General features: G+C 43.8%; 1 protein-coding gene across 1 annotated transcript; it reads right to left on the bottom strand.

The window, feature by feature from the left end:
* Window positions 1–696: 696 nt before the first annotated feature.
* On the bottom strand, window positions 697–25,373 carry LOC110523017 (adenylate cyclase type 1-like). Its single transcript, XM_036979070.2, has 12 exons — window positions 25,251–25,373; window positions 15,867–16,025; window positions 14,874–15,015; window positions 12,935–13,090; window positions 11,086–11,277; window positions 10,596–10,723; window positions 3,624–3,708; window positions 2,558–2,647; window positions 2,100–2,383; window positions 1,814–1,940; window positions 1,322–1,438; window positions 697–732 (listed from the first exon to the last, which is right to left on the bottom strand). The coding sequence occupies exons 1-12, from the start codon at window positions 25,277–25,279 to the stop codon at window positions 697–699; spliced, it is 1,545 nt and encodes a 514-aa protein (XP_036834965.2). The 5' UTR covers window positions 25,280–25,373.
* Between the last annotated feature and the right edge of the window lie 330 nt (window positions 25,374–25,703).

Here is a 25,703-nt window from a genome sequence, read left to right as displayed (position 1 = left end):
ATCAGGCTTGTTATATACACAGGTCCTGGGACAGTTGTTACATGGTTATAACAGTACAGTTTCTAAAACAGGGAGGCAGATAGGTAGACACGAAACAAGACTTACATAGGGCTATTGCACAGGTATTAACAGGTCTTCAGACAGTTATAGACGGTTAACAGTACATGTCATAGAACAGATACGAGGAACTAAAAGTCAGATAGGGCTAATACACAGATATGAGCAGGTCCTGAGACAGTTGTTACAGAGGGTTAACAGTACATGTCCTAGAATAGAGGTAGACAGGCAACCAGAGCTAGATAGGGCTATTACACTGGTCCTGGGACAGTTGTTACAGGGGTGGCAGAACAGGTCCTACAGAGCCCTGGCATATTGGTACAGTGCATTGATGGACATAGGGATACATGGGATCGAGAGATGTAACCATTCTACAACATTCCAGGGTTTAAGGGTGACCGCTGTTCCCGGTATCCCTATGGCCATCAACACACTGTACCAATATGACAGACCACTGCAGGACCTGTACTGTTAACCCTATGTAAAAAAATATCCTTTCTCTATCCTTGCTCTAGAACCTGTTCCACCACCCCTGTAACAACTATCCCAAGGTCACTTCCTGGTTCCACTGTTTACAAAAAAGTCAGTGACGGGAATATACGTGTCCTGGTTGGGAAGTCTACAGGATGTTTGATTTAATCACTTCCTCTTCCTGAGAGGGGGAGTGGGAGGGTCCTGGGAGTGGAACAGACATCATTAGAACGGATATTGATCAATCAGCAGACACAACGACGGAGAACCTGTCACATCACACCTTGACCAAACCCAAACAAACCGCAACCAAATCACAAACAAACAACCACAACCAAACCAAAATCAAATCTCAAACAAATATCAACCACCACAACCAAACCACAATGACCATACAACCTTGGAGGTAAAAGAGGCAATTCTTAACATTTACTGTTCAAAAGCTCTCAGGCAACATCAAAACATGACCACGCCATGATGCGGTCAGATCACACTTCAACCCAAACATGACCTCAAAATGACATGATCACACCAGCCGGCTACTCAAATGCACCACTACCCAAACGGGAGATGATCCAGCAGGGAATGGCAGGGACAGGGGGACGAAGCACAGGGGGAACTGGGGGACAAGGCACAGGTGGGGCAGGCGGAACAGTGGGACGAGGCGTAGGGGGAACAGGGGAATGAGGTGCGGGGGAACGGGGGGACAAGGCATAAGGGGGACGGGGGACGGGGGAATAGGGGGACGAGATGCAGGGAGACAGGGAGAGAGGGGAACGGGGGTGAGACTCACCATGTTGCGGGGGTTGGACATGAGGAAGTGCTGCGCAACGTGTGCAGGTAGGAGATTGAACAAGATCCTCTTGTTGTCCAACTTCACCTTCTCCATGTCGCCTCTCTCCTCCTCTGCCTGCACAAAATACATGGAAACAAAAACAAGGTAGCCGTACATCACTATCACTGATGCAATACATGTATTAGTATAGTATGGCAACCTATTCCTTATATGGCTCTGGTCAAAAGTAGTGCACTACATAGGGATAGGGTGCCATTTGGGTTTCAACCAAAAAATAACCAACACACCTAGATACAGACAGAATGAAAGAGTGATAGTCCTTTAGTTTGTAGCGATATCCAAAAGGGGGGCTTGGTTTTCACTTGGAGCTCACAAAGTAGTCTATTTCCTCTGTAATAGCTTTTCCTCATCACTAGAGGGGGGTAATGACTCACAAACACTAATGACTCACAGACACACATATACGCAAATACACACACAAACACTCACCTGAGTGGCCCACAGGTAGTCTAGGCGTAGTTTGAGGTCCAGTTGTCTACAGTGTAGAGCCAGAGCTACAGTAAACAACAGGAGACCCAGCACTGGATCATACCGCCGAGGGTGGAGCAAACCTCCCCTACACACACACACACACACACACACACACACACACACACACACACACACACACACACTGCATTAAAACACACGCTTACCAAACTTACCGATAAAGCATACCCTGCCCATATCGAACCACACTCCTCTCACCCCCTCACCCGAGCCCCCGCCCCCTTACCCCACGGCGATGCGGTACCCGCTGGTCTCCATGGCAACGGTGTAAAGGACCGAGAGAAGGAAGAGCAGGAGTATCTTAGGTAGCGAGGAGACGCGGAGGTAAGGGATGACGGTGAGAGTTCCGGCCACGCAGGAGAGGAGAGCGTAGGAAACGTTCGGACACACCCCCTCCGCTACCGTACTGTTCATTGGCCCTGGCTCGCTCGGTGTGTCCATGGAAACAGTCTCCACGGAGCTGCTACTAGAGTTACCTCCCATAATCCAGACCCAGGGTAAACAGCTCACCTGGAGGAGGTAGGAAAAGGGTGAGGGGTAAAAGGGGAAGGAGACGGGTTAAAAAGAGAGGGAGAGATTATGAGGGGAAAGGAGCTCTAATAGTGGAGCTAACCTGCGTTTTAAAGCATGCCTTAGAGTGGCCAGATTTCAAACGTACATGATGACTTCTAAACACACACTTACCACACATGCTTGGGTGACAGAGTAGGTCAACAGGACTAGAAACACACAGAGCGCTGTTCGGATCTGAATGGTGAGACACCCTGGAAAACACTAAACCGAGGAGAGGGAGATGGAGAACGAGGAGTTGAAGTACCAGTTTATCTCAATGATAGTTTTATGCATCTTGTCATTACTGGGGAGCGGAAAAGAGAACAGAGTCTGAAAAGAGAACGAGTCTCTCTCTGTGAGAGGAGTAAAATTACTGGAGGGGGACGGGCAGTAAGTCCACTCCACAGACACCACACTACTATAGAGGAGGAGAGGGAGACTATTCCCTATTTAGTGCGCTACTTTAAAGCAGGGCCTATAGGTATGACCCTGTGTTTTGTTGGTAACACTTTACTTGACACCCAGCATCATAACACGTTATGACACAGTCACATATGACACATATGTCATAACAGCTGACATAACTTGTCATAATATGACCAATATATTTACACCTGTTGTGACATATATTGCATTATTTTATGGCTGGTTATGACACCTACAAAAAAAAGAGCTTTTATGACCATCATAATCATATAAGCCAGATAGGCCTATCACATACATGTCTTTATATCAGTCATCAGTCACAAAGAGGGTGTCTTGTCCTGCTCCTGAAATATGCTCCTGCGTTCATCCCAGTCATCAGCAACAGAGCACTGGGGTAGGTGCATGTCTGACATTAGTGTGTGCTCAATTACAATGATAATTTAACATGGTCAATTTCATTTTTTATATATAACAAACATACTATTGATGCGTAGGCTATGGTGTAATGGAATGTCTTTCCTTATGTGGTAGGTTTTGTGGGTTTTGACACTCTTATAAAGATGTCATAACCAGCCATAAAATAATGGTCTAAATATATACGTCATTACAGTGCTATGACCATATTATAACAGGTTATGTATGACACGTTATGTCAGCTGTTCTGACATATTATGACATGGTTATGACCATGTCATAACGTGTTATGACGCTGGGTGTCAACTAAAGGGTTCCCAAATAGGTAGACTAGCACTAGGTAGGCAGACTTCCCTACCTGAACACTTGTGATGTAAAGATACATCACACAGACCACATGGAAGAACAAACACATCACCAGCAACAGCAGCACCAACAGTCCCCTAGAGAGAAAGAGAGAGCGAGAGAGAGAGAGTGAGAGAGAGAGAGATAGATATATATATATATAGAGAGAGAGAGAGGGAGGAAGAGAGAGATATATATATATATATAGAGAGAGAGAGAGTGAGAGAGAGAGAGAGAGAGAGAGAGAGAGAGGGAGAGAGAGAGAGAGAGAGATAGAGAGAGAGGGAGATAAATATATATATATATATAGAGAGAGAGAGAGAGAGATATATATATATAGAGAGAGAGAGATATAGAGAGGGAGAGAGAGATAGATATAGAGAGAGATAGATAAAGAGAGAGAGAGATAGAGAGATATAGAGAGGGAGAGAGAGATAGATATATAGAGAGATAGATAAAGAGAGAGATATAGAGAGGGAGAGAGAGATAGATATAGAGAGAGATAGATAGATAAAGAGAGAGAGAGAGAGAGAGAGAGAGAGATAGATAGATAGAGAGAGAGGGAGAGAGAGAGATAGATACATAGAGAGAGAGATAAGTATGTAGTGACTTATCAACTTCAATGTCTTGTTTCTTTCGAGATGTCTCTTTGTGTGTGTGTTCGTGTGTGTGTTTATGTTTGTGTGTGTGTTTATGTGTGTGCGCAACAAGATATCAAGGTCTGGCTTCGGTATTCAACGTTTGTCCAGGGAGGGGGATAAACGTTGAGTTTTGACAGTTAAATTGAGTCATTCCTTCTGATTGGTTAAGTTGAGATAGGGTTTTGATTGATTAACGTTTTGATAGGGTTAAAAGCCCAGCGTGCCACTGGGACTGAACCCTTAGAGCCGGAGTTCTAGCAAGCCGTGAGCCTACTAGTGTTGTCACGATACCAACATGTTGACTTCGATACCAGTACCAGGTTTACTATCACCATACTTGACACCAAAACTATATTCAATACCAAAACGATACCACGCCAAAAAAAATAAGCGTATTAGCTGAAGTCACAGAATAACTAATGGAATTCCACTTTTTTTTTTACATAGAACATTGTAATAATAATGTGTTGATAACTGGTAGAACAACAACAAAAACAAATAGAATACCTTCTGTTCTATAATCAATACATTTTCTAAATGAAGAAAAACATCATTAAATAACACAAAAAGATCTTACATCTCACAGTTGTGTCAAGTTGGCTGGATGTCCTTTGGTGGTGGAACATTGTTGATACACAGGGGAAACGGTTGAGCGGGGGAAACCCAGCAGCAACAGAACGAAAGCAACAAAAATTCTAGTACCGAATCGTTTTTTCATGCTCTAGTATTGAAAAAGTACCAACGTTTTGGTATACATTGCAACAATAGAGCCTACTTGATGGTAATAGTGCTCACCGTTGCCCCTAGTGGATGGGATTGAAGGCATCTCCTAGCGTCCTGGGGACCTGGATAAACATCCAATACTGCTTTGTGTGTGTGTGTGTGTGTGTGTGTGTGTGTGTGTATGTGTGTGCGTGTTTGTGTGTGTGTGTGTGCCTACGTGCGTGTGTGTGTGCGAGCGAACAAGCGTGTGTGTACGTACGTACTGTGGTATCATCAGAAGATAGATAAGGCCAAAGAGTGCAGCGAGGACCAGAGAGACAATCACTGCACTGATGAAATTATCATCATACTCCTGGTTATACTGGAGAGAGAGAGAGCGAGAGCGAGAGCGAGAGCGAGAGCGAGAGCGAGAGAGAGAGCGAGAGAGAGAGAGAGAGAGAGTGAGAGAGAGTGAGAGAGAGAGAGTGCGAGAGAGAGCGAGAGAGAGAGGGGTGAAGAGAGAGAGAGTAGTGATTACTGACATGTAATTAATTAAAGAAGCATCCGAAACTGTTTTTCATTGATTCCAGAGATGAGATTGATCTTTTAAATGTCAGGCAATCTACAGAGAGAGAGAGAAAGAGAGAGAACAAGAGAGCGAGAGAGAGAGAGAGAGGTGGGGCAAAATATGAGTTGCAGTTAAACAAATGTAACAATTATGTAAACACTGTAGCCAAAGGACAGTCAGTCTATGTGGAACCATACTGACCGAAAGAACCCTTCGAGCCCTTTAATGGTTCTTTACAATTCACATTTTTTTTATTTCCTTTAGTGATAAATTATTTAAAATGTAGGGGCTGCGGCTAATCAGAATATTTGGGGTGTTTGGGGCGCACAGGTCTTTTTGTGCAACCATGAGTGACAGTGTCATTAGTGTAATATGGCTATTAAACTGGAAGAAAATCCCTGCATGGTTCTACAAAGAATCTTTGAAATTGAAAAATATTCTTTGTAGAACCATTCTCCATAAAGGTGCTATAAAGAACCCTGAAGTGCCTTCAGAAAGTATTCACACCACTTGACTTGTTCCATGTTCTGTTGTATTACAGCCTGAATTTAAAATGGATTACATTTAGATTCTGTGTCACTGATCTACACACAATACACCATATATCACATGTCTAAGTAGAAATATGTTTTTAGAAATGTTTATAATCTAACAATGAATGAAAAGCTGCAATGTGTTGAGTCAATAAGTATTCAACCCTCTTGTTATGGCAAGCCTAAATAAGTTTAGGAGTAAAATCATGTTTAACAAGTCACATAAGTTGCATGGACTCACTGTGTGCAAGAATAGTGTTTAACATGATTTTTAAATGACCACCCCATGTCTGTACCCCACACATATGATGATCTGTAAGGTCACTCAGTTGAGCAGTGAATTTCAAGCACAGATTCAACCATAAAGACCAGGGAGGTTTTCCAATCTTTCGCAAAGAAGGACACCTATTAGTAGATTGGTAAATATATAAAAAACAGTCACTGAATATCCCTTCGAGCAAGGTGAAGTTATTAATTACACTTTGGATGGTGCAGCCCAGGCCACGTGGAGACGCGGGGATCCGAGCTCGGGCGAGAGCCAAAGCCACCCTACCATCCCTCCCAGCCCAGAACCCGCGCCAAGGGAAGGGAGAAGTGGAGGGAGTGGGCCCCCTACCCTACCCAAGTCCTCAGAGAGTCACAGATACACCTACCGTTTACCCGTGCTTCATTGGTCTGTTTCGCTTGATGGCCCTCCGATCTGCACTTGTTAGATGGCCCTCCGACCTGCAACCATTTTCTACGGGTATGTAAACTCAGCAAAAAAATAAATGTCCTCTCACTGTCAACTGTGTTTATTTTCAGCAAACTTAACATATGTAAATATTTGTATGAACATTACAAGATTCAACAACTGAGACATAAACTGAACAAGTTTCACAGAGATGTTACTAACAGAAATTGAATAATGTGTCCCTGAACAAAGGGGGGGGGCCTTACAACAGGCCTACAAGCCCTCAGTCCAGCCTCTCTCAGCCTATTGCAGACAGTCTGAGCACTGATGGAGGGATTGTGCGTTCCTGGTGTAACTCGGACAGTTGTTGTTGCCATTCTGTACCTGTACACTGTACCTGGTGTGATGTTCGGATGCACCGATCTTGCGCAGGTGTTGTTACACGTGGTCTGCCACTGCGAGGATGATCAGCTGTCCGTCCTGTCTCCCTGTAGCTCTGTCTTAGGCGTCTCACAGTACGGACATTGCAATAGTCCTCATGCCTCCTTGCAGCATGCCTAAGGCACGTTCACGCAGATGAGCAGGGACCCTGGGCATCTTTCTTTTGGTGTTTTTCAGAGTCAGTAGAAAGGCCTCCTTAGTGTCCTAAGTTTTCATAACTGTGACCTTAATTGCCTACCGTCTGTAAGCTGTTAGTGTCTTAACGACCGTTCCACAGATGCATGTTAATGAATTGTTTATGGTTCATTTAACAAGCATGGGAAACAGTGTTTTAAACCCTTTTACAATGAAGATCTGTGAAGTTATTTGGAATTTTACAAATTATCTTTGAAAGACAGGGTCCTGTGTTCCCTTTCTTGCAGTGTATCTTATTGCCCATTTTACTGTCGTCCTGGGCTTATAGATCGAGTCAATCCTTCATCAGATGAACAGCAACATGTCGGCTAAAGAGATTTCCTTCCTGAATGCATTTGAAAGTGTTTCATATTGTGATAGTGAAGAGCAAAACTCCTCTCAAGAGAATTAACATTACAGTCACACCAACTGGTAGGCTTATCATACAACTGTACACAATGGTAAGAGAACTGGGGAAGAATGTTACCCCTCTACATACACATTTCTTTACCGGAATCTCTAAATGGAAATACTGGCAGATCCATAAAATGTCCTTGTACAGTAAGTAGATCTAAGTAAATTAGAGGATTCTAAATTCCTATCTAAGGGGCGTTTTTACAATTATATATTATAATGCAGGGTGAATAAAATGTATATGTTTATTAAGTAATCTTCATTGTCTCAGATCAGCGCGAAATGGTGCTAAAATAGTTGACCACACGGGGGAGGCTATTGCTTGTTGGGGGGGATTTTCCCACCTACAGTAGCCGGGATATTAATCTAATCGTTGGATAACAGATCGGCTCTCGGAACTCATTAACACGCGTTACTGTGTGTGTTTCGATATTCTCTCTCTCTCTCTCTCTCTCACTTGCTGTCTTGACCTCTGAATGCTCGGCTATGAAAAGCCAACTGGCATTTATTCCTAAGGTGCTGACTGGTTGCACCCTCTATAACGACTGTTTAGATTATTTGACCCTGCTGGTCATCATTTTTTACATTGTATTCAATTTCCAGTGAGACTATTCAAGCTCACTGATGAATGAAGATGAAGGGCGATCGGCAAATGCAGTCTGGAATCTGCTGGCATCACAGCACAACATCAACATCGCTCTAATCACAGTCAGATCAGGGACTGCAGTTCCTTAGACTACTGCGCCACTCGAGAGCCATGACCAATATGACCAATATATATATTATATTTTTCAGAACATTAACCATGTGTGTTCTCTTGTTTTGTACTGTTCTGTAGTTTCGAACCAATGATTTACCAAGATGACATTGAATGTTCCTGAGTGGCCTAGTAACAGTTTTGACTTAAATCGGCTTGAAAATCTAGGGCAAGACTTGAAAATGGCTGTCTAGCAATGAACAACAACCAACTTGACAGAGCTTGAAGAATAAAAAAATAAATAATGTGCAAATATTGTACAATCCAGGTGTGCAAAGCTCTTAGAGACTTACCCAGAAAGTGTTTCATTTTCCATAAATGTGATACATTTTTGGAAATTTTCTTCCATTTCGACATTACAGAGGATTTAGTGTACATTTACCAAAAATGACAACTAAATCCATTTTAATATGACTTTGTAACAGAACAAAATGTGGAAAAAGTCAAGGGGCGTGAATACTTTCTGAAGGCTCTGTAAAAGGGTTGTAATGATATCGGAACAGTTTTTTAATGGTTCTTTACCTTAAGGTTCTGTATAGCACCATACAGGGTCCATTTAGAAGCTTAACAGCATGGTTGTTTATAGAACCTTCAAGAAAAGGTTCCATATAGCACCAAAAAGGATTCCGCTATGGTTACAAGCCAAAGAACCCTTATTTGGCAACATTTGTTTTTAGTGTGTACCGTCAACAAAATTGTAATCAGATTAGATAGTTTTGAAAAATTAGATGACCTCTAGATGATTACTTCTTGTGAAAAAATACATTACAACACCTTTCTGTTTTCTCAATGACATTCAATTCAGCATTGAAAAAAAGATGCAAGTTTACATTTCTTCCACCTGAGCGAGTCTGACCCCAAGTCAGAAACCACTATGGTGACACAGCAAATGTGTTTAATAGATTATATTTGTTTCTTCTAATACCTGTTAATGGGAAAGTAATCAAAAAGTTACATTTAGATTATCTTTGTCTTCTTCTAATACCTGTTAATGGGAAAGTAATCAAAAAGTTACATTTAGATTATCTTTGTCTTCTTCTAATACCTGTTAATGGGAAAGTAATCAAAAAGTTACATGTAGAAAGTAACCTACCCAACCCTGCACATACGCACTCACACAGGCACACACGCAACGCACTCACGCAGGCACACACGCACTCACGCAGGCACACACGCACTCACGCAGGCACACACGCACTCACACAGGTACACACGCACTCACACAGGCACACACGCACTCACACACGCACTCACACAGGTACACACGCACTCACACAGGTACACACGCACTCACACAGGTACACACGCACTCACAAAGGCACACACGCAACGCACTCACACAGGCACACACGCACTCACACAGGCACACACGCAACGCACTCACGCAGGCACACACGCAACGCACTCACGCAGGCACACACGCACTCACACAGGTACACACGCACTCACACAGGCACACATGCACTCACACAGACACACGCAACGCACTCACACAGGCACACACAGGCACACACGCAACGCACTCACACAGGCACACACGCAACGCACTCACGCAGGCACACACGCAACGCACTCACGCAGGCACACACGCACTCACACAGGCACACACGCACTCACACAGGCACACACGCACTCACACAGGCACACACGCAACGCACTCACACAGGCACACACGCAACACACTCACACAGGCACACATGCAACGCACTCACACAGGCACTCACGCAGGCACACACGCAACGCACTCACACAGGCACACACGCAACGCACTCACACAGGCACACACGCACTCACACAGGCACACACGCACTCACACAGACACACGCTCTCACACAGGCACACACGCAACGCACTCACACAGGCAGACACGCAACGCACTCACACAGGCACACACGCACTCACACAGGCACACACGCAACGCACTCACACAGGCACACGCGCAACGCACTCACACAGGCACACACGCAACACACTCACACAGGCACACACGCAACGCACTCACGCAGGCACACACGCAACACACTCACGCAGGCACACACGCAACGCACTCACACAGACACACACACAAACATACACACATACATATACACACAATCACAGTTGTTCTGTTCTCTGGGTCTTTGTGTCAGACTCCCACTCACACGAAGGAGAAAGTCATCCGGCGGGCGCATGTGGCTCAGAGGCTCCCAAATCATTAGCAGTACCCCCTCCTGAGAGTGTGGGTGGATCACTTTAAACCCCACAACCAAAGATGACAGGCGTGGGAGAGAGAGAGGAGAGGGGAAGGGGGAGAGAAAAATAAAGAGTAAGAGAGAGGAGAGCGAAAGAGAGAAAGAGAGAGAGAGAGAGAGAGAGAGAGAGAGGGAGAGAAGAAAAGAGAGAGCGAGAAACAGAGAAAGAGAGAGAGAGAGGGGGGGGGAGAAAGAGTGAGAGAGCGAAAGAGAGAGAAGATGAAGGGAGTCACGAAGCATGCCCCTTCTTTGCCACCCACACACTGAGAAAGAAAGACAGTGAGAAGGCAGATTTTTACAGTGTGTGTGTGTGTGTGTATGTGTGTGTGTACTCTACATACCCTGCGTTCCCTGTCTGTGTTCCTGTAGGTGAGTGTGATGAAGTTGAGGTCGGTGGTCTGTGAGTCTGTCTGACGAGCCTCGATTAGCCGGCCAATGTAGCGGTTAACCCGTGTACCAGGCGGGTGCTGCACGGAGCCCGAGAACGACGTCCGGCTACGCACCTTCTCCGATGCCGTCCGCAACGCACGCCTCTGTCAGGGACGCGGGACAGAGGACAATGTGCTAATATTAGGACAGCATCAGAGTCACAAGGACTTGAACCCCATCCACAGGAGAACCTGGAAGTGGCCGTTCCACCTTTATACAAATGTTCATTCCAAGGTTTAATGAGTTCTTATACTGTAGGTCCTACAGCTTATATAGTTTAGTCGCAAACAGTTATTGGAATAAATAATGAATCATGGCATACAGGAAACATATAGGAAACATACACTCAGCGGCCAGTTTATTAGGTATACCCATATAGTACCGGGTCGGAACCCCCTTTGCCCCCAGAACAGCTTGAAGGAAAAAATTCCCCACACCATTGACACCAGACAGGATGGGTCCATGGACTTAAGACAAATTCTGACTCTGCCATCAGCATGACGCAACAGGAACCAGGATTCGTCGGACCAGGCAATGTTTTTCCACTCCTCAATTGTCCAGTGTCTGTGATTGAGTGCCCACTGGAACCACTAATAAACTGGCCACTGAGTGTATAACAACTGTATTGGTAAGAATAACATTCCCTTCAATTGGTAATGCCCTTGTTAGTGTATCAAATGGTGAGACTGTGGAAACACAGCTAACACAACACCAACACAAATAACACAACACAAACACAGCTAAGACAATCACTTCAAACTGAAGCTGGAAAGACCGCAAAGTAGCTACATTTCGTTTCGTTTGACCTGTTTTCTATTTCTTTGTATATGTTCTTAAAAATTATGATTTTGACTGGCTGAGAAAAGCTGTCTGCCTGTCTGTCTCGTCCCGACTCCCGACCCCTACACGTACATTATTATTATTTAAATATTGAAACAATTTTGCAAATATCAGAGAGACAGACCACAAGTTTTATACAGCTCTCCGCTATTGAAAACCAATTGCTAATCTAAAAGAAATGGGAGATAATGTCTAGATGCTTTTTACAATGGAGATCAAATGTATAAATTGTCTGGCTGGGCTGATGAGACAGTGGATTGGAACAGAGCTTTAGCCGGTGGTAACTTGTGGAATAGACACCGGCTGATTTGAACCAATCAGCGTCCATGATTAGACCCACCCGTTGAACAATGTAATATTATTGAGTGTCATAATGCTAGCATTAGCAATGAGTTCTACAACGTAATACTTTTGGGTGTCATAACGCTAGCATTAGCAGTGAGCTCTACAGTGAATTCTAAAGCCAGACAAAGCCCCGACAGTTATTAGAGGATTACACAGTTACAGGGCTATTCCTGACAGAGAAATGATGCCTCCACACACACACCAATCATAACACACTGAGTCATCACTGAGTCACAGTTTTCAACACACACCCACCCTATAATATAGCGGTTTGTTTTGGTGTTAGAGTTAGCAATGATATCTGTTGCCTTGGTTTTAACCAAGTTTCTGTAACTTACTCTGGGAATGAGTGTGTTGGCACTTATAGGAGTGATACAGATTAGTGTGTGTGTGTGTGTGTGTGTGTGTGTGTGTGTGTGTGTGTGTGTGTGTGTGTGTGTGTCTTCAGGATTAGGAAACCGAGCAGGATTTCACAGCTGGACATAAAAACCCGTTAAAAGGCTTTTAGCTCTCAGACATATTATTTCCCAGAAATACGAATACACACACAACACCCACACACACACACACACACACCTTGTCATCGTCGTCGCAGGTCATGACGTTAGAGAAGGGGATCTCCGCCTTGAACATCTTCCTACAGTGCATGAGCTGAACCAGCAGGTAGCACACTGTCTTAAACTTCATCTTCTTGGCTGGCTTGATATCCGACAGGATCAACCCTGGGAAGATCTGAGGAGAGAAGGGAGAGAGAGGGAGAGGGGGAGAGAGGGGGAATAGAGGGAGCAGGCAGAGAGAAAGGGGTGGGGGAGAGAGAGGGAAAGGGAGAGGGAGGTGGGAAAGAGGGGGAGGGAGGGAAGGAGTGGGGGAGGGAGAGAGTGGAGGGGGTAAAGCAGGGGGAGAGAGATGTTTAAGTACTAGAGAAAGATCTTCAGCCTTTATAATATAAACTCTATAAAAGAGCCTATTAACTGGTAGTGTTGTGTGATAGAGTCTAATAACTGGTAGTGTTATGTGATAGAGTATAATAACTGGTAGTGTTATGTGATAGAGAGTCTAATAACTGGTAGTGTTATGTGATATAGAGTCTAATAACTGGTAGTGTTATGTGATAGAGTATAATAACTGGTAGTGTTATGTGATAGAGAGTCTAATAACTGGTAGTGTTATGTGATATAGAGTCTAATAACTGGTAGTGTTATGTGATAGAGTCTAATAACTGGTAGTGTTATGTGATAGAGTCTAATAACTGGTAGAGTTATGTGATAGAGTCTAATAACTGGTAGTGTTATGTGATAGAGTCTAATAACTGGTAGTGTTATGTGATAGAGTCTAATAACTGGTAGTGTTAAGTGATAGAGTCTAATAACTGGTAGTGTTATGTGATAGAGTCTAATAACTGGTAGTGTTATGTGATAGAGTCTAATAACTGGTAGTGTTATGTGATTTAGTCTAATAACTGGTAGTGTTATGTGATAGAGTCTAATAACTGGTAGTGTTATGTGATAGAGTCTATTAACTGGTAGTGTTATGTGATAGAGTCTAATAACTGGTAGTGTTATGTGATAGAGTCTAATAACTGGTAGTGTTATGTGATAGAGTCTAATAACTGGTAGTGTTATGTGATATAGAGTCTAATAACTGGTAGTGTTATGTGATAGAGTCTAATAACTGGTAGTGTTATGTGATTTAGTCTAATAACTGGTAGTGTTATGTGATAGAGTCTAATAACTGGTAGTGTTATGTGATAGAGTCTAATAACTGGTAGTGTTATGTGATAGAGTCTATTAACTGGTAGTGTTATGTGATAGAGTCTAATAACTGGTAGTGTTATGTGATAGAGTCTAATAACTGGTAGTGTTATGTGATAGAGTCTAATAACTGGTAGTGTTATGTGATATAGAGTCTAATAACTGGTAGTGTTATGTGATAGAGTCTAATAACTGGTAGTGTTATGTGAGAGGAAGAGAGAGAGATAAAATGATCACATCAGGACTATCAGTCCTAACACTTCCTGAGGAAGAAAAGATGAGACAGATCAAGCAGTGTGTGTGTGTGTGTGTGTGTGTGTGTGTGTGTGTGTGTGTGTGTCTGCCTGCTCTAGATGATACGTTAGACCTCTTGTGGTTATTAAGTGTTTCAGGTACAACAACTAAATACAGACTATTTAACAGAATGGTGCAAAGGAAGTTGAAGTTGACTAATCTGGGCAACCCATAACCAAATCACACATAAGGGGTGACCAGCCACTGCATTATGTTCTGGGTGGAGCACAGGAGATGTTGGACTAGTGTAAGTGGCGGGACCAGGATATGGACCCCGGTGCACTATAAAGGGAATAGGGTGCCATTTTGGATGAAAACAGTATGAGTCACTGTGTACCTTAAGTCTGTTGGAGGGTACAATATAAGATTGTTGTGGTTGTGTGTTTGTGTATATACGGTTATTGGAATGTGTGTGTGTGTGTGTGTGTGTGTGTGTGTGTGTGTGTGTGTGTGTGTGTGTGGTTGTGTACCTTTCGCCTGTGGGAGGGTACTATGAAGAAGGTCTCAATGTTGTGTTTCTGTAGGAAGGTATGTCGATCATGGCCAAAGCCAGGCTCCACCTCATAGTCTCCATTCAAACACTCTAGAGTAGTCCTGGTTATGTGGACCTTACTGAAAGAGGAGAGAGAGAGAGAGAGAGAGAGAGGCATGAGAAGGAAGGGGTATACAGGGAAAGTGGGGAGAGAGAGAGGTGGGGGGAGTAATTATGGATATGTAATTCATTAAAGGAGAATCAGAAACTGTTTTCATCTCTTCCAGGTTTGAGATAGATCATTAATCATTCATTACATTTCAGTTCATCTACTGAGCACACTGAGATTGGAATTAAATGGATCCCTACCCTGCTATCTCTGCTCATTAGCTGGTTCTTGTTTACTTGGCTCCTGAGTGACACAGCAGTCTAAGGCACTGCATCTCAGTGCTTTAGGCGTCACTACAGACACCCTGATTCAAATCCAGGCTGTATCACAACCAGCCGTGACTGGGAGTCCCATAAGGCGGCGCACAATTGGCCCAGCATCGTCCGGGTTTGGCCGGTGTAGGCCGTCATTGCAAATAAGAATTTGTTCTTATTAACTGACTTGCCTAGTTAAAAATAAGGTTAAATAAAATAAAATAAAAAAGACTTTAATTGCATCGAATTGAAAGCACTCCCCTTTTTGTACACTCAACATTTCACGACTCTGGGACCAATAAAATGCATTAAAAATAGCTTCTGTAGTTTTGTGATTGTTCAGAAATAGTTTTGGAGATACAAGGCTTTCTTTCAATAGCGAGACAATTCTTCCCCAAAAGAGCTTGACAAAACATTCCATGTCATCAATATGTGGCATTTCCCAAATGACACCTTACTCCCTATATATGGGCTATTCATGGGCTCTGGTCAAAAATAGTGCACTACTGCATATAGGGAATAGGGAGCCAATTAGGACTCAGACATAGTTTCCAGAAGTCATACATACCCAGGCAGTCCTCCTGCCTCCATCACATTGGCCAGAGTGACATCATTGGACCAGACATCATACTGCCACTTCCGGAGTCCCAGAACCCCACAGAGTACACGGCCCGTGTGCAGACCCACACGCATGTTCAGATCCACCTCTGTAGCCTCCACCACAGACCTAGGAAGAGATAGAAGCCTCGTGAAATGTACAGCCTGCTTCTAGCCTAAAGCATTGTTGTAGACCGCTTTATATCATCAGAATATACATTTTGTTCACTTTAAAATCTTAAACTAACAAGTGGTATGCTTGTTAACGGGTACGGCCCTGAGTGTGCACTCTGTCATGACTGTCCTGATCGGGTCAGGTTACAGGAGACCACAACCCTACAGATTATCGCTCAACCCCAACAGAGGAGGAGAGATCTAGGGGTCTGAAGATGTGGGGGTTTTATGACCCCTCAGGCCCCTGGTAAAACTTAGGCCACAGACAAATTCCTTTTGTCGTGTTACTATGGAGAACCAGCCTCAGAACATTAAACATTAAATAAAGGGAATTTGGAACAATGGTTTCCGTCAGCCACAACGGTGGTCATGACGATAGATGGAATATGAAAATGTATGTCATTTTTGTTTTGTTATTAAAGGTTAATAGATGACGTTATTACGAAAACATTGTAATGTGAAGAGTTTTCCTAGTATATGTTTGATGTTTATACATTGTACGTTGTGTGGAAAATGTCCAAATCAAAGAGAATGTTTTGGTAAAGATGAAATGTGAAGTTAGTTGTCTAAAATTGGATTTGAGTAAAATCTGGACCTTGCCTCATTAACTTGGTACTCCTAGAGAATTGCCCTAAAGGCGGCTACGCCCACTTCTGACCCAAGGGTATAAAACCTGTGAGTATAGAATTTACAAGGAGACTACGTGACCCAAGCTGCAGCAAGGTCTAAAAAGTCAATGAACCCAGAACGCAACGCAAGTTTGAGGACAAAGAAATCCTTTTCTACCCAAGCTACGGATGAGTAGCTGTGTCTAAGAGGGTGAATTCAAGTCGAACCACCTAGCCTCCATCTCCCATCAAATCATGGTATCTGCACTGTTTCATTCCAACGCTGTGAGCTCTGAGCTACAGAGCTGTCTGTCCTCAGAAGACCCCTTCCAGAGAAAGGGGTGAGGAAACAGACTCCTAAGCCAAAAAGGACACTGACACCGGGAGGACGAGCAGGGAGGTGCGCCGGAGTAGTGCGTCATCGAACAGCCGAAGGCCTACGCAGAGAATCCTCGGAGATCATCCCCACGTAATTACATCATTATATTCTGACCCATAAGAGCGGCAGTTTGGGTCAAGGCTAGGGTTAGAATAGCATAGCTGACAAATTCACCCAAATGTATATTTTTCTTGTGTACTTTCTTTTTCACGCGGGTAACACGCGTCATAGTGTGTTGGCCCTGTTATACTAAGTTCTAATCAATAGCCTATAATGTGTTTTGTCTATGTGTATCTTTTATCATCATTTTAGATTTCTAGTAAATAAATATTCAACTAAGATTGGTTTGGTACGAACTCATTGGTGAGACACGGGTCTGTGCAGATTCACGGGCTCTACCACGTTCAGAACGAGATTGGTAGAGGCAACTGGTTCATTTGCGGCTGTTGTAAAATCAATATTCTGATATTCTTTAAGTTAATTTGGGAAATAGAAACTCAATAAAAACTAGTTTTCCCATGGTGCCCCAGGTTAATGAGTTAATAATTGCTTGATTCAGTTAATCACGCAATTAGAAACTTGTAATCATTTGATGAGCAACAGTCGTCACATTAACTAATACAACGTCACGACATAGACTAAGTCTGTAAGTAATGTCTGACAGCAGAGGTCGATGTTTTGGAAACCACAGTGGGATCCACTGAGGGTCCAAACAAAGCTCTGTATGTAATTTATCACATGGTAACTACTTTTCTTTGGGTTGACTTCAACTTTTTTAACTCACTTTTACATATTAACAAAATGTGATAATTATCAAAAGCAACTACCAGAGTTGTTTACATTTACAATCACTGTTTGAGAAATAAAAAACAATGCTAAGATTTCAGAATATATTCCTCTGCTAAGAAGGTGAAATATCTAGATAAAAACAAAAAGCTTCCAGCAGGGGACGGCATTCGTTCTTCCAAGTTCCGACAATTGACAGATATGTAGTGTGACATTCGAAGCTTTTAACATCATCATCACGTGGTATTGTTTCTTCGATACAAGCATCGTTACGTTGTGTCGAATCCAGGACCCCAGCGTCACAAGCTCTGCTGGTCGGCTACTGCGTAACAACCTAGCGGTGCCAAAAGCCCTGATCTGCCCTATAAAGCGTATCTAAATTATGATCACCAGAACAGCCAAATAATTTTTTTTTAGATGATCGTTTTAGGCCCTAAAATTGGTTTATTATGCTAAATTTCGATCCCTATGGGGAATCATTTTTAAGTTCACAACAAATCGAGATATTTCATTAAATAATGATCCATTCTGACTACTACATTTGTCATCACACAGCACTACTTGCTGACACAGACCAATGACGGGCCGGCATGCTACGAAGAGGCTCCTGGCTGACTCTCTCAGGCAGGATTGAAATGAATACATTGACCATGATCCTTTGCTAGTTACGGCTATTTTCATGATCCTTGGCACTCCAAATTGAAATACTTCCGGTTTCATGCGCCATAAGGAGTTTTCCATTGGAATACATGATGACGTCAGCGCTATCACTGTCAACTGGTTTCAATGTCTATGGTTCAATCAGTAGTGCTTTGAAAACTGAATCGGAGCATCAGTGCCCCGGCATGAATTGTCCCATCACTACATATTCTAATATAATAATAATATTAACATTGCTAATTACATAAATGAATAAAAATGGTTACTATTTTGGGATTTGGGATTTACTTTGGGATTTACATGGACACTTAAGGAATTTATTCACCTCTGTAAGCATAATTTAAGCTACAATACTGTCAGTGTTCAACCTTAACATGTGATGATAATACACCAGTCTCAATCTTGTTTTAAGAGTCCCAAAAATGAGAACCAAGCTTCTAAAAAGGTCATTTCAGCCCCCTAGTCTTGGAATTCCCTCCAAGCCAACCTAAAAGTCCAGGACCTGGAGGAGTTCAAAGGACAAAAAGATGAAAAGAAAAGCAATTATTTCTAGCTACTAGCTTGCGCTGCCTTATGTAAGGAAACACACACACATATCCACTGTTTGTTTGCTACTGAATTTGTGCTGTTGTCTTTTGTCTGTGTTGTCCATTTTGTCTTACTTTTTTTGTCTTTTTTTTTTTTTATCCCAGCCACTTCCCCCACCGCCTTTTGCCGCTAATCAGGTCTAGCCTGGTTAAATAAACCAAAGGTGCAGATTTGAACAATTTACCAATGGCAATGGTTCCTTGAGGAACTCCAGTTGTTCCTTGAGGATCTCAGGGGTTCCTCGAGTCACCACTAATTCTAAGAGTGGATCACTGCTACTCCAAGGCCCTCCCCTGCACTCCTTTCTGCAAATCTGACCACGACTCCCTTTTGCTCCTGCCTTCCTATTAGCAGAAACTCAAAAGAGGATGTACCCGTGCTAAGGACTATTCAACGCTGGTCTGACCAATCGGAATCCATGCTTCAAGATTGTTTTGATCACGCGGACTGGGATATGTTCCGGGTAGCATCAGAGAATAACATAGACGCATACATTGATTCAGTGAGTGAGTTTATAAGGAAGTGTATAGGAGATGCTGTACCTACTGTGACTATTAAAACCTACCCTAACCAGAAACCGTGGAGAGATGGAGGCATTCACGCAAAACTGAAAGCGCCGCATTTAACCATCGTAAGGTGACTGGGATTATGGCCGAATACCAGCAGTGTAGTTATTCCCTCCGCAAGGCAATCAAAGAAGTGAAATGTCAGTACAGAGACAAAGTGGAGTCGCAATTCAACGGCTCAGACACGAGACATATTAGACAGGGTCTACAGACATAAAAGGAAAACCACAAAAGGAAAACCAGCCACGTCACGGACACCGACGTCTTGTTTCCAGTCAAACTAAACACCTTCTTTGCCCGCTTTGAGGATAATACAGTGCGACCGACGGGGCCCGCTACCAAGGACTGTGGGCTCTCCTTCTCCGTGGCCAACGTAAGTAAGACATTCAAAGGTGTTAACCCTCGCAAGACTGCGGGCCCAGACAGCATCCCTAGCCGCGTCATCAGAGCATGTGCAGACCAGCTGGCTGGTGTGTTTACGGACATATTCAATCTCTCCCTATCCCAGTCTGCTGTTCCCACATGCTTCAAGATGGCTACCATTGTTCCTGTACCCAAGAAGGCAAAGGAAACTAAACCAAATGACTATCGCCCCGTAGCACTCACTTCTGGCATCATGAAGTGTTTTGAAATACTAGTCAAGGATCATATCACCTCCACCTTACCTGTCACCCTAGAACCACTTCAATTTACTTACCACCCCAATAGATCCACAGACTATGCAAATGCCTTCACATTGCATACTGCCCTATCTCATCTGGACAAGAGGAATACCTATCGAAGAAAGCTGTTCATTGACAATAGCTCAGCATTCAACAACATACTACCCTCCAAGCTCATCATTAAGCTTAAGGCCCTGGGTCTCAACCCCACCCTGTGCAATTGGGTCCTGGACTTGCTGACAGGCCGCCCCCAGGTGGTGAAGGTAGGAAACAACATCTCCACTTTGCCGATGCTCCACACTGGGGCCCCACAAGGGTGTGTGCTCAGCCCCCTCCTGTACTCCCTGTTCACCCATGACTGCATGGACATGCAGGCCTCCAACTCCATCATCAAGTTTGCAGACGACACAACAGTAGTAGGCTTGATTACCTACAATGACAAGACAGCCTACAGGGAGGAGGTGAGGGAACTCGGAGTGTGGTGTCAGGAAAACAACATTCTCACTCAACGTCAACAAAACAAAGGAGAAAATCGTGGACTTCAGGAAACAGCAAAGGGAGCACTCCCTTATCCACATCGATGGGACAGCAGTGGAGAAGGTGGAAAGTCTTAAATTCCTCGGCATACACTTCACGGACAAACTGAAATGGTCCACCCACACAGACAGTGTGGTGAAGAAGACATAACAGTGCCTCTTCAACCTCAGGAGGCTGAAGAAATGTGGCTTGTCACCTAAAACCCTTACAAACCTTGACAGATGCAGAATTGAGAGCATCCTGTCAGGCTGTATCACCGCTTGGTACGGCAACTGCACCGAACACAACCGCAAGGCTCTCCAGACGGTGGTGTGGTCTGCACAACGCATCACCGGAGGCAAACTACCCGGCCTCCAGGACACCTACAGCACCCGATGTCACAGGAAGGCCAAAAATATCATTAAGGACAACAACCACCCGAGCCACTGCCTGTTCACCACGCTATCATCAAGAAGGAGAGGTCAATACAGGTGCATCAAAGCTGGGACCAAGAGACTAAAAAACAGCTCCTATCTCAAGGCCATCAGCCTGTTTAACAGCCATCACTAAAACAGAGAGGCTGCTGCCTGCATACAGACTTGAAATCATTGGCCAATTGAATAAATGAATCACTAGCCACTTTAATAATGCCCCTTTAATAATGTTTAAATACATTGCATTACTCATCTCTTGTGTATATACTGTATTTAATACCTTCTATTGCTCATCCATATATTTTTATGATATACAGTTGAAGTCAGAAGTTTACATACATTTAGGTTGGAGTCAATAAACCTCATTTTTCAACCACTCCAGAAATGTCATGTTAACAAACTATAGTTTTGGCAAGTCGGTTAGGACATTACTTTGTGCATAACACAAGTAATTTTTCCAACAATTGTTTACAGACAGATTATTTAACTTATGATTCACTGTATCACAATTCCAGTGGGTCAGAAGTTTACATATACTAAGTTGACTGTGCCTTTAAACAGCTTGGAAAATTCTAGAAAATTATGGCATGGCTTTAGAAGCTTCTGACAGGCTAATTGACATAATTTGAGTCAATTGGAGGTGTACGTTTGGATGGTTTTCAAGGCCTACCTTCAAACTCAGTGCCTCTTTGCTTGACATCATGGGAAAATCAAAAGAAATCAGCGAAGTGAAGTGAATCAGTGAAGATGCTGGAGTAAACAGGCACGAACGTATCCATATCCACAGTAAAACACGTCCTATATCGACTTAACCTGAAAGGCTGCTCAGCCAGGAAGAAGCCACTGCTCCAAAACCGCCATAATAAAGCCAGACTATGGTTTGCAACTGCACATGGGGACAAAGATCGTACTTTTTTGGAGAAATGTCCTCCTCTGGTCTGATGAAACAAAAATAGAACTGTTTGGCCATAATGACCATCGTTATGTTTGGAGGCGAAAGGGGGAGGCTTGCAAGCCAAAGAACAGCATTCCAACCGTGAAGCACAGGGATGGCAGCATCATGTTGTGTGGGTGCTTTGCTGCAGGAGGGATTGGCATCATGAGGTAGGGAAATTATGTGGATATACTGAAGCAACATCTCAAGACATCAGTCAGGAAGTTAAATCTTGGTTGCAAATTGGTCTTCCAAATGGACATTGACCCCAAGCATACTTCCAAAGTTGTGGCAAAATGGATTAAGGACAACAAAGTCAAGGTATTGGAGTTGCCATCACAAAGCTCTGACCTCAATCCATTAGAACATTTGTGGGCAGAACTGAAAAAGTGTGTGCGAGCAAGAAGGCCTACAAACCTGACTCAGTTACACCAGCTCTGTCAGGAGGAATAGGCCAAAATTCACCCAACTTATTGTGGGAAGCTTGTGGAAGGCTACCCGAAACATTTGACCCAAGTTAAATAATTTAAAGGCAATGCTACCAAATACTAAGTGAGTGTATGTAAACTTCTGACCCACTGAGAATGTGATGAAAGAAATAAAAGCTGAAATAAATAATCCTCTCTACTATTATTCTGACATTTCACATTCTTAAAATAAAGTGGTGATCCTAACTGAGCTAAGACAGGGAATTGTTACTCGGATTAAATGTCAGGAATTGTGAAACACTGAGTTTAAATGTATTTGGCTAAGGTGTATGTAAACTTCCGACTTCAACTGTATCCTTATTCCATTCCTTTTATTTAGATTTGTGTGTATTAGGTAGTTGTGGGGGAATTGTTAGATTAGATGTTGGATATTGATGCAATGTCGGAAGTAGAAGAACAAGCATTTCGCTACACACATAACATCTTCTAACCATGTGTATGTGACCAATAAAATTTGATTTGATTTGTAGAGCTGATACCTACCTGTGTGTGTGTGTGTGTGTGTGTGTGTGTGTGTGTGTGTGTGTGTGTGTGCGTGTCTTAGTGGTATGGTTTTGAGGAGATAAAGTGGGACTATTTCCACCACAGTCTCTCCTTTCCTCCACATGAGTATATATAGAGGGAGAGAAGGGGAATCTAGGGGGAGAGAGTGGATAATTCAAGAAGCGAGAGAAAGAGAGGACCATACGGAATAGAGAGAGAAAGAGAGGACCATATGGAATAGAGAGAGAAAGAGAGGACCATATGGAATAGAGAGAGAAAGAGAGGACCATATGGAATAGAGAGAGAAAGAGAGGACCATATGGAATAGAGAGAGAAAGAGAGGACCATATGGAATAGAGAGAGAAAGAGAGGACCATATGGAATAGAGAGAGAAAGAGAGGACCATATGGAATAGAGAGAGAAAGAGAGGACCATATGGAATAGAGAGAGAAAGAGAGGACCTTATGGAATAGAGAGAGAAAGAGAGGACCATATGGAATAGAGAGAGAAAGAGAGGACCATATGGAATAGAGAGAGAAAGAGAGGACCATAAGGAATAGAGAGAGAAAGAGAGGACCATATGGAATAGAGAGAGAAAGAGAGGACCATATGGAATAGAGAGAGAAAGAGAGGACCATATGGAATAGAGAGAGAAAGAGAGGACCATAAGGAATAGAGAGAGAAAGAGAGGACCATAAGGAATTGAGAGAGAAAGAGAGGACCATATGGAATAGAGAGAAAAAGAGAGGACCATAAGGAATAGAGAGAGAAAGAGAGGACCATAATAGAAAGAGAAAGAGAGGACCATATGGAATAGAGAGAGAAAGGAGTAGTGTGTATGAGCGAGGTGAGGAGAGAGGAGTGTGTATGAGCGAGGTGAGGAGAGAGGACAATGTATGAGCAAGGGAGGAGAGAGGAGTGTGTATGAGGGAGGGAGGAGAGAGGAGTGTGAATGAGCAAGGTGAGGAGAGAGGACAATTTATGACCAAGGGAGGAGGGAGGAATGTGTATGAGGGAGGGAGGAGAGAGGAGTGTGTATGAGCGAGGTGAGGAGAGAGGACAATGTATGAGCAAGGGAGGAGAGAGGAATGTGTATGAGGGAGGGAGGAGAGAGGAGTGTGTATGAGGGAGGGAGGAGAGAGGAGTGTGTATGAGCGAGGTGAGGAGAGAGGACAATGTATGAGCAAGGGAGGAGAGAGGAATGTGTATGAGGGAGGGAGGAGAGAGGACAATTTATGAGCAAGGGAGGAGGGAGGAATGTGTATTAGGGAGGAAGGAGAGAGGAGTGTGTATGAGCGAGGTGAGGAGAGAGGACAATTTATGAGCAAGGGAGGAGGGAGGAATGTGTATGAGGGAGGGAGGAGAGAGGAGTGTGTATGAGCGAGGTGAGGAGAGAGGACAATGTATGAGCAGGGGAGGAGAGATGAGTGTGAATGAGCGAGGGAGGAGAGAGGGCAATTTATGAGCAAGGGAGGAGGGAGGAATGTGTATTAGGGAGGAAGAAGAGAGGAGTGTGTATGAGCGAGGTGAGGAGAGAGGACAGTGAATGAGCAAGGGAGGAGAGAGGAGTGTGAATGAGCGAGGTGAGGAGAGAGGACAATGTATGAGCAAGGGAGGAGAGAGGAGTGTGAATGAGCGAGGTGAGGAGAGAGGACAATTTATGAGCAAGGGAGGAGGGAGGAGTGTGTTTGAGCAAGGGATGAGAGAGGAGTGTGTATGAGCGAGGTGAGGAGAGAGTGTATGGCAACACTTGTCCTGGGTGATAATGAGCTCCAGCATTGACATCCATCCGCTCAACAGAAAGAAAGGAAAACAACACGACAGCAGAAATGCTCTGCTCTGCTTCTCATTCTGGAGTATGGGATCAACACTGTGACACTATGTCTCTCTGAGTGTGTGTGTGTGTGTGTGTGTGTGTGTGTGTGTGTGTGTGTGTGCGTGCGCATGTGCGCGTTTGTGTGTGTATGATTTGCGTATCCTGAAAATAATTTTGCATGACAGTGTGCGGTCCGTGTATGCTCACTGTGTTTGTGTGCATGTGTGTGAGTGTGTGTGTGTGTGGTCAGTGCAGACTCACGTGATAGTGTCGATCATGTCCAGGCCCATCTCTACACAACAGTGTGCATGGTCTGCCTTGGGTTGGGTCAGACCTGACACACAGTAGTAACAGTCCCCCAGAATCTTTATACGCCTACAGTGGTTCTCCTGGAGAGATGAGGGAGAGGGGTAGAGGGAGAGGGAGGGAAGAAGAGGGGGGAGGAGGGGGAGAGGGAGAGAAGAGCGGGATAGACGAGAGAGGGGGAGAGGTGGGACAGAGTGGTGGAAGAGGGAGAGGAGAGAAGAGAGAGGGGTGGAAGAGTGGGGAGAGAGAAGAAGAGAGACAGAGAGCAATGGTGAGATGAAGAAATGGGGAGGAAAAGAGAGTGTGCAATGGAGAGGTGAAGAAATGGGGAGGTAGAGAGACAGAGGGCAATAGAGAGGGAATAAATGGGGAGGAAGAGAGGAGAGGGAAATGAAGAGGTGAAGAAAT

This window comes from Oncorhynchus mykiss, chromosome 5, assembly GCF_057628025.1.
Source record: "Oncorhynchus mykiss isolate SJ-2025 chromosome 5, ASM5762802v1, whole genome shotgun sequence".
Lineage (NCBI taxonomy): Eukaryota > Metazoa > Chordata > Actinopteri > Salmoniformes > Salmonidae > Oncorhynchus > Oncorhynchus mykiss.
The sequence above is the reverse complement of the archived record's forward strand: the minus strand, read 5'-3'. Positions and strand labels throughout refer to the sequence as shown.